Source organism: Coloeus monedula (assembly GCF_965178545.1).
Source record: "Coloeus monedula genome assembly, chromosome: 28".
NCBI lineage: Eukaryota > Metazoa > Chordata > Aves > Passeriformes > Corvidae > Coloeus > Coloeus monedula.
In genome coordinates, this window is record NC_138808.1 from 450,681 (window position 1) to 467,711 (window position 17,031).

Genomic DNA, 17,031 nt, shown 5'->3' on the forward strand with positions numbered 1-17,031 from the left:
AGCGGCGGACGCCCATTGGTTGCGAGCGGCTCCCCCCGCCCCCGGCGGCGCAGCGGCGGACGCCCATTGGCTGCGAGCGGCTCCCCCCGCCCCCGGCGGCGCGGCGGCGGATGCCCATTGGCTGCGAGCGGCTCCCCCCGCCCCCGGCGGCGCAGCGGCGGACGCCCATTGGCTGCGAGCGGCTCCCCCCGCCCCCGGCGGCGCAGCGGCGGGCGCCCATTGGCTGCGGGCGGCGCGGCCCGAGGCCGGGCGCGGCGGCGTTGCCGCCATGGCGCCGCCCGTGGGGTACGCGCTGCTGTGCGGCCAGGCCGTGCTCCTGCTCGGGAACCTGCTGCTGCTGCACGGCCGCGGCCTCCCGGGCAACGACACCGAGCCCCGGGACCTGCCGCCGGGGCCGCCCGCCGCCGCCTGGGCCTACAGCGATCCGCGGGCGCCGCTCGTCCTATGCACCTACCTGTGAGCGCCGGGCCGGGGCGGGGGGGGAGCGCGGCCACCCGGCCGCCCTCACCACCCGCTCCTTCCCCGCAGCCCCGATGAGTTCGTGGAGTGCGAGGAGCCGGTGGACCACGGCGGGAACGCCACGGCACAGCAGGAGCTGGGCCACGGCTGCGTGAAGGTGAGGGCGGGGCGGGGGGGCGGCCCCACTGCTGGCGCCCCCCGGGCCCCGCCGAGCGCTGAGCGCTGCCCCCGCCGCAGTTCGGCGGACAGGCCCACGGCGAGGTGGATCACACGCGGGTGCAGTGCCGAGCGCTGGACGGCATCGAGTGCGCCGAGCCGCGGAGCTTCCTGCGGGGCAGCCGGCCCTGTGTCAAGTAGGAGAGTCCCTGTCCCCCCGCGCACCCACTGGACGGAGCCCCCCCCCCCCCCCCCAGCAGGAGGAGGGCTGGTCCGGCGGAGAAGGCTGACACTCCCTGACACCGCCGCCTCTTCCCTCGCAGGTACACGGGACACTACTTCATCACCACTCTGCTCTACTCCTTCTTCCTGGGCTGCTTCGGAGTGGATCGGTTCTGCCTGGGCCACACCGGCACCGCCGTGGGGAAGCTGCTGACCCTGGGGGGCCTGGGCATCTGGTGGTTTGTGGATCTGATTCTGCTGATCACCGGTGGGCTGATGCCCAGCGATGGCAGCAACTGGTGCACCGTGTACTGAGGGAGGGGCAGGGCTGGCCCCAGCTGCAGCCTGTGGATGCCTCTGCTCGCTCCAAGCAACAGCCCTGGCTCTGCCTGGCACAACGTGGACTTACAGAACTGTAACTCAGCGTGCAGAACAGTCACTCTTGATAATGACTCTGTATCAGCCTTGGACACAAAGTTGTTCAGGATATATTTTGCTTGTTTAAAATAATCTGGCTTCCTGCTGCAAATAGTGACAGCTTAAGAAATCAGAGCTTGCAAACACAGGGGGTCAAACAAACATTAATAAAATCTGGAAGAAGCTGACTCCATGTACTTTGGGGATTAGTAGAGTCACAGCCATATGGAGATGAAGGCCATGGAGTCATGGTCTAGCCCTGAGCACCCCCCCAGCCAGCCCATTAATCCAGAGTCCTGAGCCCTGGTTACCCTGGGGTCATGGGCCACCTGGCCAGCAAACTCAGGGCCCAAGGCCAGAGCCTTTCAGGCTGAGTAACCCCTTTTACAGGGACTGGGTGGCAAAGCCATGAGCTCTAATTCTGCATTATTTACCCCCTGTTCACTCCTTCAGGGGAATATGGGTTAGATTTGATAAAACCTGCACCTTCTGGAGAACATTACTCTCCCCACTCTTGCAGGTGGGGAACTCAGACCTCTCTAAAGCAGCACTTGTGACTCATTCATGACAGGGTTCATTTCTACCCAGAGCTGCTGAGAACATCTGGGAGCTGTCAGAGAGCTGGGAAGGGGCCAGAGTTGCCAAGGGGCAGCTCCTGTGTGCCAGGCACTCCTCTGGCTCCAGCCCCAGCACAGGGCACCTGCAGCACCCAAAGGGTGCAAGAACTTCACACCCAAAAGAGGAAGCCCTACCAGCTGCAGGTTAAAAACTTACCAAGCTGAATAAAACGGGAAAAGGAAGCTGCAGCAAGTCCCAGCCAGAGCCAGACACAAAATCTGTGTATGCAAATGTCCAGTCACACTTGAGATAAAACAGCAAACACACACTCCCTGGTGGGGACAGCATTCAACCCCCCCGGCAATCCCTACCCAAAATACACAGTGCAAATGGACAGCCTGGGAAAGTAATTGGGATTTCCTCCTTTATTTAAAAACACAGGGGAGAAAGGGCATTCCAGCATTTACAAGCGAGGGGTGGGAAGCAGGTAGCCCCCACCCCAGGAGTCACGGAGCATTGCCCATGCGGGGGCCCAGCCCTAAGAGCACTTGAAATCCCCAGCCAGCACTTTGAGAAACATCTGGAACCAGATGGGAATGTCCATGAGAACAGAGCAAACCCCTCTCTCCCACCACTCTGCCCCCGCAAGGCACCCCAGATCTGCGGCACCCCCAGCAAAGCCTCACAGCACACGCTTCAGGAGGGAGCAGCTCCGGGGGGATGTGTCCATCCCACACCCGAGCCAGGAACGAACGCAGTGCTGAGGGGAAACCAGTCTGCTTTAAAATAAGACAAAGCTCCGTCAAGGTCTGGCTGCATCCACCCCGTCCTTTGGAATGGGAGGGAAATCCCTCCCAACACCACCGGCATTATGGATAGCTCTGGAGTCCAGCTGAGCTCCACACTTGTTTGAACCTCACCTTCAGCCTTTATGCTGTCCTGGGGATGCGGGAGGGTGGGAATGAGCAAGAGGAATGTTGCAAGAGTGCTGGAGCCACTGGTAGTTTCTGCTCCTGGATAATTAACCTTAATTGTGCAACAAGCCTCTGCTTTACCATCCCAGGCCTGAGGAAACTGTGCAATTATAAAGCACCAGGAATACTCAGGACTCTGTGGTTCCAAGGCTTTGCACAAAGGAACCATCATCCCTCTGCGTTCCCTGCTCTCCAGAACTGAGGTCAGAGCTGTTACCGAATGCTGTGACTCTCTGACGGATGGGCTTACCAAACTACTAAAACATTCTTGAAACAGTGTTAGGAGCCAAACAGCAATTCAGCCTAAAAAAATGAAACGTTTCAAACTCTAGTGCAAATAAAGCAAAAGCAGAAAAACAAACAGCAGGATCTAGGTTGCTAAAATTAAATAATATTAACACTCGCCCTGTACTGTTTGCATCGATTCCCACTCATTTTCATGGTCTCTGTGTTCTCCAGCACCTCCACACAGTCCCCTTTGAGGCCCTTTTGCCCCTGAACTTGGGGGGACCCCATTCCTGCCTCCCCCAGCTGCACGAAGGCACCTCTACTGTGCCCACCCCGAAGCAGCCCCACTGGTCCCACAGGGGACTGAGGCAGGAAGGTACAACTTGAATCGCGTTAAGGTCAGTCAGGCTAATCAAGGCTCAGAGCTGGACCTCAGGCTGAGGCTGAGGCACAGCTGTCAAACAGCTGGAGGCCCCAAAAGGGCTGTGACAAACCAGATGTTCTGCTCCTGGGGAACACACTGGGCTGAGTTTGCAGAGCAGGGGACGTGTCATGGCCAGGGAAGTGAAAGGGAAGCCGAGTTCTCACTCAGCACCCGGGGATTGCACACACTTGTGGGGCGAAGGTATCACACGATCTCTCTGCCAAGGGAACACCTGGATTTTCTACACACTATTTATCACACCTACAGGAGCTCATTTGGTTATGGAAATGACGATTCACATTGCTCTAGAAACTCCTGCTGGTTTCCATCTCGGGCAGGCAGCGGGTGAGTTGGCCAGACAAGTCTGCCCAGTTCCATCAGGTGCTCGGTGTTGGGTGCTTTTTGCTAAAAGCCCTTCACCTTCTGGCACGGCTCCCTGTGCCCAGGTGTGTGCAGTGCAAAACTGACATCATACCTGAGGATGCTCCCACCTGGGAGCCACCGTCACTCTGGCTGCCTGCCATGGCTCAGGAAGCACCAAAAAGCCTTTGGAGGGGCTGAGCACCTGCCCAGGCTGGGGTTCAACAGGAGCCACAGGTATAAAAAGACATAATTAAAAGCCAGCAGATTGCTGAAAACCCTTGTGTGGGCAGCGGGAAGAGCCAGTCTCTGAGGGAATAAGTCACTGTAAGGGGGAGCTGCAGTGAGTCCCCTGTGTGGGCAGCTGCAGGCTGGTGTCTCCCACTCTGCCCTGGGGAGTCTGAGCAGCATCTAAGGGGAGAGAAACGTTTTTCAAACACAAGAAAGGCCACGCTCCCCCTCACGCCTCCTAAGACCTCCTGCCACTTCCTCCAGACCTGGTTTGGGGGGGAAATTATGCAGTTGCAGAAGATGTCCCCTCATACAGGTCCCCAGCATCTGCCCTGCACAGTGAACGCTGGCAGTGCCTGGAAGCACCTTCCAAGACATGGAACCACTGGGGCCAAGCTGGGCAGGGGCAGCCAGGGATCCCGCTCCCTGCAGAGCAGGGCACCAGAACGTGGGTCCAGACAGATCCTGCATCGCAGGGAAGGGCTGTGGTGGAGGGAAGGGACCACCTCGCATACCCCAAACCACCCCACAGGGATCCCCGGCAGCCAGGGAGGCGGCACGTGGAGCCGGGGCTGGCTCGGTGCCTGGTCAGACGTCCGAGGTCCGGATACTTTCATCATCCAGGTCAAAGGCGAACGGCTTCTCCTTGGGATGCTGCGGCTCTGAGCGGTGCCGCAGCCGCGTGCCGGGCACGGCTCTGCCATCGCGCTCCGCCAGCGCCGGCACCGACACCGAGTCTCTGAGCAGCGCCGGCCGCTGCCCCTCCGCCTGCGGCACCGGCGTCCAGGGCTGCCAGGAGGAGGTGGAGGGGGCCTTGCACGAAGCTCTCCGCTCCTCCGCTGCCGGCCGTGGCTGGAAGGGGGCCGAGGAGCCCCCAGGCCTGGCCATGGAGGTGCATCTCACAAAGGACATCTCCTGCAAGGACAGAGCAGAGTCAGGCCGGTTAGACAATCCACTAAATAAATAGCTTGTACATTGGCACAATCTCCATTTGACACTAAATACGAAACAGAAAGTATATGACCTACCCTGGGGCGGGTTTTCAGGGCCTGGACTGCCCCTGTGATTGCCCGGATCCAGCTGTGCATGTCCTCGGGGCTGTCTGCCTGCAAACACACCAGCCCCAGTGAGGCTCTGCCTCCTGCCCTGTGACGGACACACAGAGGCACCGGCTGTCCTGGCATTCCCAAGGCTCTGCTCTGCCTTTTCCTGCTTTCTCAAACAGCCCCTACTATAAATAATCCCAAGGGAGAAGTGAATCCCCCTGAAGTTCTCCCTCACACCCATGTGTTACAACCCCATCAGCTCATGTTCGCTGGTGAAGGACTGTAGGGAACAGCCCATTTCTTGAGAGATGAACTTTCTGCCCCAAAAATGATCCTGGCCTCAGCTGCTCACCTGGATGTAGAAGGTCCTGGAGCTTGTTATGATTTCAAAGAGGTTGTCCCGCATCAGGAGGTCACTAGAAACAGTGAGAAAGAGACAGTCACACCCCAGCTGCCATTGTGGACAGAAAAAGCCCTGTATTTATCTTCGTCTCTGGAGTGTGCTAGGGAGGAACATATTGAAGGCAAACCTTGGATCTCATTGGGACTTTGAGAAGAGTCGAGATCCCCAGAGAGCTTCAGCCAGAAACCCCCCAGCTCTACCATCAGCTGGCAAACCCCCGCCCTCCCCTGCCATAATCCACTGCACTCCCAGCTCGTTTTAAATATCAGCTTGCTATTACTTATTAGGAATAAACAGTTGAGAGATACATTAATGCATTATATCTTTAGTTCAGCTGAAGAGGTTTGTTTTCTCAGGTTATTTTTCATTGCAAGTCTTTAGGTTACTTTGATTTTATCAGTGTTTGCTGCAATATCTTGTTCCCGAGACACTGCAGCCGCCTGGGCTAGTTTAAAGCAAACACCTCGAGAGCCGCTTCCCATGAGCAGCTGGAGCAGCCCAAGCTCCCACTGGCTGCTCTGGCCTGACACAGCCTGGGGCCATGGCAGGGAAACACGGGTGGGAGCATTACCCAGACTTGACCAGGCACTCGTGGGTCTTGCAAACATCTTTCAAGAGAATCGAACGCAAAGGCTCCTTGTCCTGCAGAGGCGAGAGGAGACGGCGATGGGCTTGGCTGGCCCCGGGGCTGGGATGTGCCTCCCCCAGAGGTCCCTGCACCAGCGCAGCAGCGGTGCCAGAGCCCTGCCCGGGGTCCCCGGGGAGCTGCTCACCTGCTCACACTTGTAGTAACTGATGGAAAACTCATCCAGAACGAAGTACCGCCGCTTCCAGCTCTTCCTCTGGAAGAGAAGGAAATTGCTCGGTGCTCAGCTCTGCCGCTCTCTGTCGAGGTCCTGCACCCAGAGCATCCTTGGAGCACCCCCAGCCCACGGGGAGCATCAGCCCCGGGCCCCTCCCCGGCACTCACCACGTTCCCCTGTTTGACGCAGAAGCCGCTCTTGAGCGGGGGCGGCCCGGCGGGCGGCTTGGCGGCCGAGGGGGGGATGTAGCTCTGCGAGCGCCGCAGCAGAGGGTGGGCGGCCACCTCACTGCCCTCGCCGCCGTCCTGCCACCAGAGAGAACAGAGTCACCGTGAGCAGGAGAGCAATTCCCTGATGGAAGGCAGGACACCCAGTTGCAGGGAAAAGCCACCTGACACAAGCCCCGCGTGAAGTGTGAGCCAAGGGCTAACTGCAGTGCTGAACATGGGCAGGGGAACGAGCCAGCATCCAGAGCTGATGTTCTCTCATCATGTGTAGCTTTCCAGGCTGCTGCCTTGGTACTATTCACCCTTTTGGCAACCATGTGTTAAAAACAAGAAATCAGAAAGGCTGCAGAAAAGCAATTTGAGGGCTGAAGATGATCCCCTGCAGCAGGGAGTTAATAGAGCTCATCTGCCTGGCTCGTCATGCACCAAGAGGTGACTCGACTGCACCACTGAAGGTATGAGGAGAACAAGGACCACCAGACAAACACAAGTTAGAAAGGAATGCTTTCCAGTGGGAGAAGGCAATAAAGTCTCTGGTTCACATCTTCAGAGCAAAGTTCTCCCAAAGATACTTGGGTGTTTGGAGCTCAGGAAGAAAAGCTGTGCCTCCTCCGGCCTCAAGTTCTCCCTCCCCAAGTGCAGTGCTCAGTGCTGTGAGCAGAGGGGCTGTGGTCATGACTGTGTGCCCAGCACCCACCCCTGGCTCCCCCGAGCACATCCCAGTGCACCCCAAGGGCCAGACCCTGCCCTGCCTCCAGCATCATCCCAGCAGGGCCCTCCCTTCCCCCCAGCAGTGCAGAGGATGGTTGAGACGAAACATCTTCTGCACTCAGCTTCTTCCCCATCCCTCCAACCCCTTCCTCCCACTCAGCTGAGGTTTGAGCATTGCCATGGCAGCAGGGTGGCCCTGGCCACTGCCAGCCTTATATGGCCCCGTGCAGTGCCACTGCCAAACCTGCCCGCCCTGCACCTTCCAGAGCTGCTTCAGTGTCCCCAGGACGGACAAACAGCTTTTTGTCTGGCCTCTAAGTGCTGCCCAGCCCCTCCGGAGAGCAGTGAAGCACAGCTGCAGCATGGCCAGGATGGGGATGCCACCCACGCCCCCTGCCCAGGGCTGCGCCAGCTGTGCCAGGCATTACAGATGTGGTGTCCAAAGCCAGAGGTGAGGACACTCCTGCAGCAGGGAGTGTCACATGCCCAGGAGCTGGGGTGATGCTGCTGGCCCGTCTGGGGGTGCGGCCAGAGCATGGGACTCCCCACTCAGTCCCGGAGCACCGGCTGGGGCACAGCCAGGAAACCACAGACACGCCCAGGAAGCTGCAGCAGGAGAATGGCCATTTCACACGGGGGAAGCAGCAAGAGCACGGAAATATTCTGGCAGCTGATGCACCACCTCCAAAAAACCCCTCTGCACCCCACAAACCTCCGTACACCGCTGCATCCTGCAGCCAGGGAAGCATTAAAAGCATCTGCCAGCAGAAACTGCTGCAATGATCTAATTCTCTGCTCTATTTTTAGTGCTGCCACTGATAAGAGCTGAAGTGAGACCCAGAGCTGGACAAGTGCCCAAAGGTGGAAGACGCTGATGGCCACATGCACACCCAGCTGCGTGCCACAGCAGGGGATGCAGAACCACGGAAAGTGGTGCCAGCCACCACCCCCAGGACAGTCCCTGCGGCTGCTGTGGTGGGGGCACCAGACACAGGGTTCCTCTGCCCTGGGTACCTCAAGAGGAGATTTGGACCCAGGACATGTGGGTGGATGGCGATGGCCAGGAAGCTGAGCAGATTCGTGACCTCCTCCTCCTCACACCCCCTCATCTCATCACACTTCAGAGCAAGACAAAGCAGAGGTGTTCAGGGTGCTCAGAGCAGCCATTTATACCTGCAGGGGAAGGGTTTGCAGGCACGCTGTTTCCAGAAATGAAAGTGCAAACCAGCTCACCTGGTTGATGGAGATGGGTGTGTGGACCACGACCCCCCCAACAATCTCGGTTTTGTAGGCCACCTGGGGCTTCCTGTCCTGGGCCACCACCGGAGGCTTTGTGATTTCCGTGGCCGGTGGGACGCTGCCGCCCTTGGGCACCTGTGGGAGAAAGGAAAGGATGAGGGGCACAGGGTGACCATGCTGGGCAGCCCCACACCTGCACTGGGCACCCCATCTCTGTCTAATGCAGCAACATCCCTTTAAAAAACAACTCCTTAACAAGCACCCCAGTTAGGGAGGGTGTGGAACCCCCTGGGGGGCAGGAGACACCCAGAGGAGAGATGAGAGGTGCTCAGTGATTAAGCGTCCCTTCACAGGCGCCTGTGATTTGCCTCTGCAGCTCAGTGAGTTTGTGGGACACTTGCTCCTTTAATTGTCCCCGCTCCACTTACAGCCAGCCTTAATGAGGAGCTGGGTCTGGCTAACAAGGCCGAGCGGCGTGGCTGCAGTGACAGCCGGGCACTGCTGTGAGCCCAGCGCTGGCTGCGGCCCCGATGCGAGCGGCCCCGCACCCCTGGGCAGAGGCTGTGCTGCAGCAACACGGCCCCCAGCACTGTCATCCTCCCCTTTCCCTTCCCAGCTCCCTCCCTCTGGCACCTGGCTCTGGACAGAGAGGTGAGTTTCCAAGTGTCCCTTCCCAAGCCTGCACTTCAACTCCCCTAATGCCAACCCCCGCTCCTGCCTTCCCCACAGAGCAGGGCAGAGTGGCAGCATCACCCACACCCCAGTTAGCCCCGGGTTTCCCAGCCAGCCTGTGACAGCTCCTCCCTGAAGGGCTGGATGAGCCGGTCGGCCAGCTGGGACGCAGCCAGAGTGGGGAAGGGCTGGCCAAAATCAGGGTACGGAAATCACCACGGTTTCTTGCAGAAGCAGAAGATTCATCTCATTCTCCTGTCACCCCAGCTCCCACCTCCACCAGCTCACCAGACTCCCCCTGCCCCGCAGGCTGCCCTGGAGGAAACTGCTGACAGTTCACCCAGACACAGAGCCCAGGCAGGCTGCAGCTACAGCTCTGCCCAGCTCTGGAGGTGGAGTTTGTGGCCAATATTAGCTGGACCCAGAAAGAGAAGGCACGAGCCAGAGCAGTCTGGTGGCTGCAGGCACAAACGTTGTCACACTTAATGTATTTACAGAGAAAAAAAGAAAATACAAGCTAGGTCTGGTCTTGCAGATGAGTTTCCCACAGAGACTACAACATGGCACTCCAGGGATTTTAAAGAAAAATCTCATTGATAGTCCTCAATCCTAAACTGTTTACATGATTTTTCCTTACATTTAGTTTACATACCATGAACAACACGCATCAGCGCATGATCTAGTAAAATTCTGCTCACATTAAACTGCTCACTGCAGTTCAGCAGAAGCCCCCAACCCTTTCACAGGGACGACCCCCCCCCATCCAGGCAGAAGCCATCCTGAGCCCCCAGTGCAGGCACTGCCAGCTCAGCATCACCCCCAGCCCGAGGACAGCACTCCTGGTCGTGCTGCACAGGGAGGGAGCGCGGCACATCCCCATTGCCCGGAGCTCCGGGCAGCTGCGGAGCACAGACTCTGCGAGGTACTGGGTCAGTGACCATTAGCTCACGGCTCTGTGAACACACCAGTAAATGAGAGGAGATGGCAGATGAACCCCTCTGGATGCAGGCACAGCCTGCCTCCCCATGCCCCACAGTGCAGGGCATTCGCTGTGCCTCATCACAAGATCCAGCATTCCGGGAAGAATAAAAATTGAATAAATAAGTTATTGAAGCACAAGAAAGCCACCCTTTGACAGCCACAGTGAGGAGCTGGCTGGGCCAGATCCTAGCCAGCAGAAGCAACAGGAGGTGGAGGGCCTGGAGCAGGAGGGCATGTGGACAGCACCACCAGGACCTCCCTGAGGCACAGCTGCTGTTCCCTCACAGCTGGGCTGGGAGGGCGAAGGAAGATAGACAAGTAAACCCCAACCACAAGGGTCCCTGGGGATGGTGGAGGGAACAATTGAGAAGAGCATTAAGTAACCTACCGTAATCTTACTGGCCCTGTTCAGCGCCTCCACCCAGTCCTGCAGGTCCTTTTGGTCACTGGCTTGCAAGAAATAGCGCTGGGACAGAGCGTTGATAACTGCCAGAGAAGGGAAGGACAAGGAGAGCTGGCAGCAGCCGGAAGGATTAATGGGACAGGTGCCCACACTGCAGCCTCCTGTGGCAGGGTGTCCCCCCACAGAGCCCACCAAGATCCCACTCACTCACCAAAGCAGAACGGAGTTTTAGGCTTCTGTTTTGGGGTGGCAATGCTAACCTGTGACAGAGCAAGTCAGGGGAAAAATTAGACATAACAGCACATGCTAATGGTGGGCACAAGAGCTGGAAGTTTCCACCCACCCACCCTGCTCCCTGCCTGGGCTCTGCCACCCCGGGCAGGACCCCTGAGCAGGACCCCACGCCTGTGAAGACAACTTGAGCTACAGCACAGCTGGGCCAGCTGACGGGAACTGGCCCGTGTCAGAGCAACGCTGACCACATGCAGCAGAGGGTGCCGGCTCCCTGGGGAAGGTCAGCATGGAGCCAGGACTTTCATCCCCTGCATCCCCTCAGGCACTGGCTGAGCTGCGCAGCAGAGGACAGAAAGCTTTCAAAGGACCTGAAAACATCAGTTCTTCTGGATTAACACAGTCACTCTCACCAGCAATTAAAAAATTTGAGGGAAAATAGTGGTGGCTTTTCCCTGAAAAGTAGGAATCATTTATATAAGAATAATATTCCTTGGGGCTCCACAAACAGCATTCATGGAGTATTTATTCTGACAGTCCTCCTCCTTCAAAGCCAGTCCATAATGCTTTAAATATGTTTTCTCAAGCAAACCTCCATTTTTCTGGTATGTTTACTGTTGGTAGTTCCAGCCACTGACAGAACCCAACCCCGCAGTTTGTGACCAAATGCTGTCCTGCAGCAATTTTCATTTAAACTAAAACCTATATAATTTGTGAGGCTCTTTCCAAAATGGGGAAGGCTCAGCCTCCCAGCATTGCTTCATCTGCGCTTAATTTATAAATCATGATTCAGCAGGAACAGAAAGATCTGTCCAATTCTATATCCAGCTCCAGGATAAAGCTGAGCTGAGCTGAGCGTGGCGTGGCAGCCACAAGCCCCCCACTCCCCCACAGCAGCTGAGGGGCCACTTGCAGGAGCAGGATGGTGGCAGCTCCACTCTCCACACGCAGCCACAGCTCCACTGTCTCAGTCACCGGCCCTGCAACAGTTGTTGCTTATTGCACTATTCCTGCCTTCCCATGGAGACTGGATAACACCCTTAAGACACACAAAAGCGAGTTTCCAGAAGGTCTCATCCTTCAGGGCACTGCCCTCTGGGCACAGGGGAGAGCTCCTGAAGCACTGCTCAGCTGATTGCCAGCTCTGTGCCCAGCTCACGCTGATACCACGCTCCTGTTCCCACTCAGTCCTGGCCACCCCATGTCCTTCCTCACAGCAGAGCAGCTCCTCTTCCTCCTGCAACCCCACCTTGCACCCCATCCCGTGCCAGTCCAGGGCGAAGGTGAACACGGTCTCAGCAGCAGGATCCCTGTGCTGTAGGGTCCCTCCCTGCTCCCCACAGCCCACTCAGGCTTCATCCCAGGGAGATGGTCACAAGCTCAGGCAGAACCAGGACCTGGCCTCGGGTGCTTCCAGGGAAAGCCATCGCCTCTCCTGGGAATGCCGCAAGGATAAAGGGAAAACAGGGAGCATTCACCTTCCCTCCGCCCCACCCCAACACTACCTTGGAGATATAGGTCAGCTGCAGAGATCCGACAGCACCTGCTCCAATGGCCAGGTTCTGCAACACACAGAATGAGCAATGGGAGGTAAATGACAGGGAGAAGGTGGCAGGGGCAATCCAGCCTGTCTTTTGTGCCCTTGGGGTCAGGCAGCAGCTGCCATCCTCAGCCACTTCCCTTTCCTGCACCTGGTTCAGCTCAGCAGTGGGATCAGCCCTGCTGTGCTCCTCGGGACAGTCCTGGAAACCACAGAGGTCACAGAAGGGCTGGAGCCTGGTCATGGCCATGCTCAGCCACGAGACACTCTGACACAGCACACACCTGTGGGGACCCGGAGGAGAAGCCTCCAGCAGGGAGGCCAGGATGTGCCTACAGACTCAGTGACAACTTCACGGACATGCCCAGCATGTGCCTACCTGAGGATTGTCCATGTACCACAGGAGGTGGTTGGCCTGGGTGTCCAGGATGAAATATCTCCGCAGAAACTTGCCACAGGTCTCATTTTCTTCAATGTCCAGGAACCCGCAGATACGGTTCTGTCGATCCACGTACGGCATGCCGAGCTCCTTCTGGCATCACCCTGCGGAGTGGGGGCAGGCAGGGGGAGGTGGGTGGTCTGCTAACACAGCCCCAGCTCCCCAGGGAGCTGCTCCCGCATCCATGGCCACCCCAACCCAGCCCAGCCAGGTGTGCGGGGATGCCAGCGCAGTCACTCAGCCACATCCGAGCTCTCTAGAGGCAGACGGAAGGGACAACTTACCAACCCATCACTCCCAGTCCCAAGAGACACCAAACCCCACGAGAGAGGACAAAGCAGACACAAAGAGTCTAACATGAGACACCAGATCCCTGAGAACCGTGGCGAAAAGTAATCCCAAAGCAGCACGCTAGAGAGCCTGAGCACACTCCCAGGAAACAGAGAACAATCTGCAACTCCAGCAGAAAATCTGTGCAGCCAGGATGTCGAGTCAGCAGGGAAAACGATGACCCATCACAGCAGGGCCATGCCATGTCCCCAGGTCTGCCACGGGCACGGACCCCCCCAGTGCTGCCCCCCACCCAGGAGTCTCCTTCAAGGTCCCTCAGCTGCAGTGGGAACGCTGTCGTCACTTCCAGCCCTGTGTGGGGAGCAGAAACAGCGCCAAGAGTCACGGGTGGGCAGGACACGTCCCACTGCCTGGGCAGAGCCCTCTCCCCACGGCACAGGATGGAGGGCAGGGATGAGAGCAGCCGTTACCCAAAGGATGTGAGTGAACCCAGTGTGGTTTGTCTGGCAGGAGAGTGGTGATCACGCAGGTGCCAGAAGCAGAGCTAGACAAATAAAAGATCTCATGCAGAAAAGGAGGAAATACTATTTTTGAGCTGCAGTGGAGTGGGGCCCGGGGAGGCGAGGGTTGTGCAAGAGCTGGGGTGCAGCTGCAAAGGTAGAGAGGCAGAAAAAAGTCAACCCGCTGTCAGGATCTCAGTATCTTATCACCAACATTTCAGAGATGGGTATCGGGGCTTGGCTCATGGGGAACCATGCTGCTGCAGGGCGAGAGGTTGTTTTAGACCAACAATGGTGCCCTGGCACAAGGGTTTCTGTGGCTACTTCAAGTCTCACTGCTTTTTTGTGGGGTTATTTCTGTGGTGGGGAAGCACATGGAAAGCCAATCCCTAGGTACTTTCAACCATACCAACACGTTCAGACCAAACCTCATAAACTCCTCCTTCTGCTGATAACAAAAGTTTAGAGATTTCTGCTTAGGAGATGGATGAGGAAGAAGCAGAGTGTGCCACAGGCAGTGCAGAGATGAGCCCCAGCTCCACGGGACACCTCTTGGGACTCCCTATGTCCCACCACCACCACCCTTCATTACCATGGGCTCATCTGGGAGACCACAAAGCAGCTCAGCCCTTCTGTGCACACTGACCTCAGGCTGCACTTGGATATGCACAAATCTCTGGGCAGAAGAGACTGGGATTGCCCCACACTCTGCACCAAAGTCAGCTGGGTTCCTGTCCCCTCACATCCCACTGCCCACAGGACACAAATGGTCTGTCTCTTTGGAGTCACCAAGAACTGCACTTTTCCATAAGGAAAGGATAAAAGTAGCATCTCCAGCTGTGCCAACATGTGGGCCACCCTGCTCAGGAAATCCAGGAGGGCCAGAAAATGCTCAATTTTCTAGTGAAGCACATCAGAGACTTCCAGGACTCTTTCCTACCTCTGAAGCAACTGATTTGTCAGCTTTTTCAGTCACAATATCCCAGCAAAAAAGACACCCCTTTCCTGACTCAGTGAATGGCATGGCAAGCAATTGGGCTACAGAAGATTAACAGCAAAACCACCCCCTTGCCTGCCTCCTGAGATAAAGGGAAGTGCTTCCCAGGGAGAGGCAGGAGGTGCAGGGCACCATCCATGCAGCACCCAAGTCCCCTCTATGGCCACGGGTGGCTCAGAGGCCTCGTGTGCAGCCACACAGCCAGACTTTCCAGGAAGCGCCTCAGGATGCCACCGCACTGTCACAGCTGCCCGTGCCCTGCTCTGTCCCGGCAGAGCTACAGCCACAGGAGCAACCCAGGAACACTGCAGCAGAAAAACCCGAGGCACCGGAGACCCGACATTTGGAGCATCGCAGCCGTGCTGCCGGGAGGCATCTCCTCGGCACCCCCCTCCACAGCACCCATCGCACCTGCGGGCAGCCACAGCATCCTCCTCCTCTCTCACACCGCTCTGCCCTGCTGGCGGCTGGGGCGCAGGACGACTCCCCGTTCCAGAAGCGCTGCGACCTGCGGTGCCCAGTGCCCCGCGCAGCTGAGCCGCAGCCGCTGCAGCACCACTTCCTCTTACCTGCTCTTGCAGAGGAGCTCCCAGAGCTCACGCTGCGACGTCTGTCCCGACCCACGAGACAGACGGGGTAGGCAGCGCCCAGCAACTCGCTCCTTCTAATTCCAGATATTTGCCTTAACGAAACTATCAACCTGTTGGGAGAAGGCTGGATACAGCTCTTCATCTGGCCGCAAAGAGTCGGAGAACACACAGAATAGCTGCAAATCCCATGCCCCAAACATGCTTGCCCCCAGCCTCACAGACTTTGGGCGAGGATGGTGCCTGCAGCACTTCCGGAGCTCCCACGGGGACCCCTCCGCTCCCGGCGGAGCCCCCCTCGCTGCCTCCCGCTCCCCTGTCCCGACCCTTCGCTGCAGGAACCGTCGAGCGGAAGCCGCTCGCACCGTGAGGGCTCGACCCCAGCCCGAGCACCGACGATCCAGCTGCAGGGACCCGAGTCTCCGCCAGGGACGGGGGGATCAGCTTTGGGGCCGCCTCCCCACCGGCTCCCGGAGCCGCGGGGGCACGGACGCCTCCAGCCGCTCCGACGCCGCAGCCCGGGAAGCCTGGGGAGTCGGGGGAAGGGGCCGGAGGGAGGATGGGGACGGGACAGCGAGGGCTCCCAGCCCGCCCCGCCGGGTCCCTGGAGCAGCGCCCAAGAGCGAGCGCTGCCTACAGGACACGCGTGTCCCCCGGGCACTGCACTTACCCCGCGGCGTCCCTGGGCTGCGCGCCCCGCGCATGGCCGGCGGAGCGGGCGGGGGGCGGCGGGGCCGAGCCGGGGCTGCGGGCGCTGCGCACGCCGGGCGGCGGTGGGAGGAGGACGGACGGACGGACGGGCGGGCGGGCGGCGGAGGGGGTGTGCCCCTGACTCCGCCGTCGCTTCTTTCCGGGATAATTACGTCTGTCATTAGCAAACCCGGCCCCGGATGTGAGTGCGGGGCGCGGGGCGGCTCCCTGGGGCGGGGGATTGGTGTCCATCCCTCCGTCCATCGCCGTCCGTCCGTGTCCCTCCGCACCTGCCGCGGCCCCGGGCCGCCGCCGCAGGGCTAAGCTGCTGCGGGGACTAGGGGCCAGCCCGGTGCCGGTGCCGGTGCCGGTGCCGGTCCCAGCCTGTTGCGGGTCCTCTGCGTCCCCCAGGGCCGCCCAGTCCCAGGCTCGGGGCCTTCCCGGTGAATCCCCCCAGACCCAACACAAGACCGCTCAGGATGTGCTTGAGGCTGGCACTGATTGAGATGAGCCGCCCAGTTCGGGTCGCGGTTCCTGCAGGAGCATCTCTCGGGAAAGCTGCTGCTGGAGTGAGCTCGGGGTGGATTTGGGGAGCAGGAAACACCCGCTGTCCGCCCCTTGCCGCCCAGGGGAAGCCCCCACTTTCTCTCCGAAACTCCATCTAGCCCCGAAGCACTTTCTCCCGGCGCGGGTGAAACCGATCCTGGTGCTGCCGCTACCGCCGCCGAGGGTGCGCAGGAGTCTGGCTCACGGAAACCCGCAACCCCTGTCCGTCCCACGCGAGTCCGCTCCTTCCCACTGCTGGCTGCCTGCTCCCGGCATCCTGGAGGTCTCGAGCCCTGCCCCGCCACCGCTGCCTCCCCCTCTCCCCCTTCCCTCCCTTTGCAAAGACTAAACTGTTCCACGGAGTATTTTTATACCGAGGCATCTCCTGCAGCCCTTGTGACCCGCCGGAGCCTGGGCCAGCGCCGAGTTGTGCACACCGTCACACGGCAGCGAGTCACCCCGCTGCTCGCCCTTCGTTCGGAGAGCCTGGCATTTCTCCTAGAATTTCCAATGTAACCTGCCTGGGGGACAAGCAGCCCCTGGAAGTCACTAGGACACCCCACCAGCAGATGAAGGGTTATGAGGGAAGTCCCGGGACAGGGCACGTCTCTGCCCCAGGGCCTTTGGAGGTTCCACCAGCAGACAGAGCCCCCGCAGAAGAACACCCTCCGTGTGCCCTGGGGAAGGAGCCGGATC

General features: G+C 58.9%; 2 protein-coding genes across 2 annotated transcripts; one reads left to right on the forward strand and one right to left on the reverse strand.

Annotated features, from left to right (window-relative positions):
- Positions 1-258: 258 nt before the first annotated feature.
- Positions 259-1,431, forward strand: TM2D2 (TM2 domain containing 2). Its single transcript, XM_082298213.1, has 4 exons — positions 259-456; positions 529-616; positions 697-812; positions 939-1,431. Exons 1-4 carry the CDS (start codon positions 269-271, stop codon positions 1,150-1,152), a joined length of 606 nt encoding a protein of 201 aa, XP_082154339.1. The 5' UTR covers positions 259-268; the 3' UTR covers positions 1,153-1,431.
- A 3,186-nt stretch (positions 1,432-4,617) lies between these two features.
- Positions 4,618-15,880, reverse strand: PLEKHA2 (pleckstrin homology domain containing A2; the record flags this gene model as incomplete). The annotated part of the gene is made up of 12 exons (XM_082298269.1): positions 15,770-15,880; positions 12,665-12,828; positions 12,251-12,307; positions 10,726-10,774; positions 10,500-10,597; positions 8,453-8,593; positions 6,449-6,586; positions 6,252-6,320; positions 6,050-6,120; positions 5,428-5,491; positions 5,058-5,135; positions 4,618-4,944 (listed from the first exon to the last, which is right to left on the reverse strand). Exons 2-12 carry the CDS (start codon positions 12,803-12,805, stop codon positions 4,618-4,620), a joined length of 1,233 nt encoding a protein of 410 aa, XP_082154395.1. The 5' UTR covers positions 12,806-12,828; positions 15,770-15,880.
- Between the last annotated feature and the right edge of the window lie 1,151 nt (positions 15,881-17,031).

What these genes read in the sequence shown, in the direction of transcription:
- TM2D2 (XM_082298213.1), top strand. Translation starts at nt 269, where the DNA reads ATGGCGCCGCCCGTGGGGTACGCGCTGCTGTGCGGCCAGGCCGTGCTC. An exon ending in CTCGTCCTATGCACCTACCT is followed by an intron (nt 457 to 528) that starts GTGAGCGCCGGG and finishes CCTTCCCCGCAG; the next exon opens with CCCCGATGAGTTCGTGGAGT. An exon ending in GGCAGCCGGCCCTGTGTCAA is followed by an intron (nt 813 to 938) that starts GTAGGAGAGTCC and finishes CTTCCCTCGCAG; the next exon opens with GTACACGGGACACTACTTCA.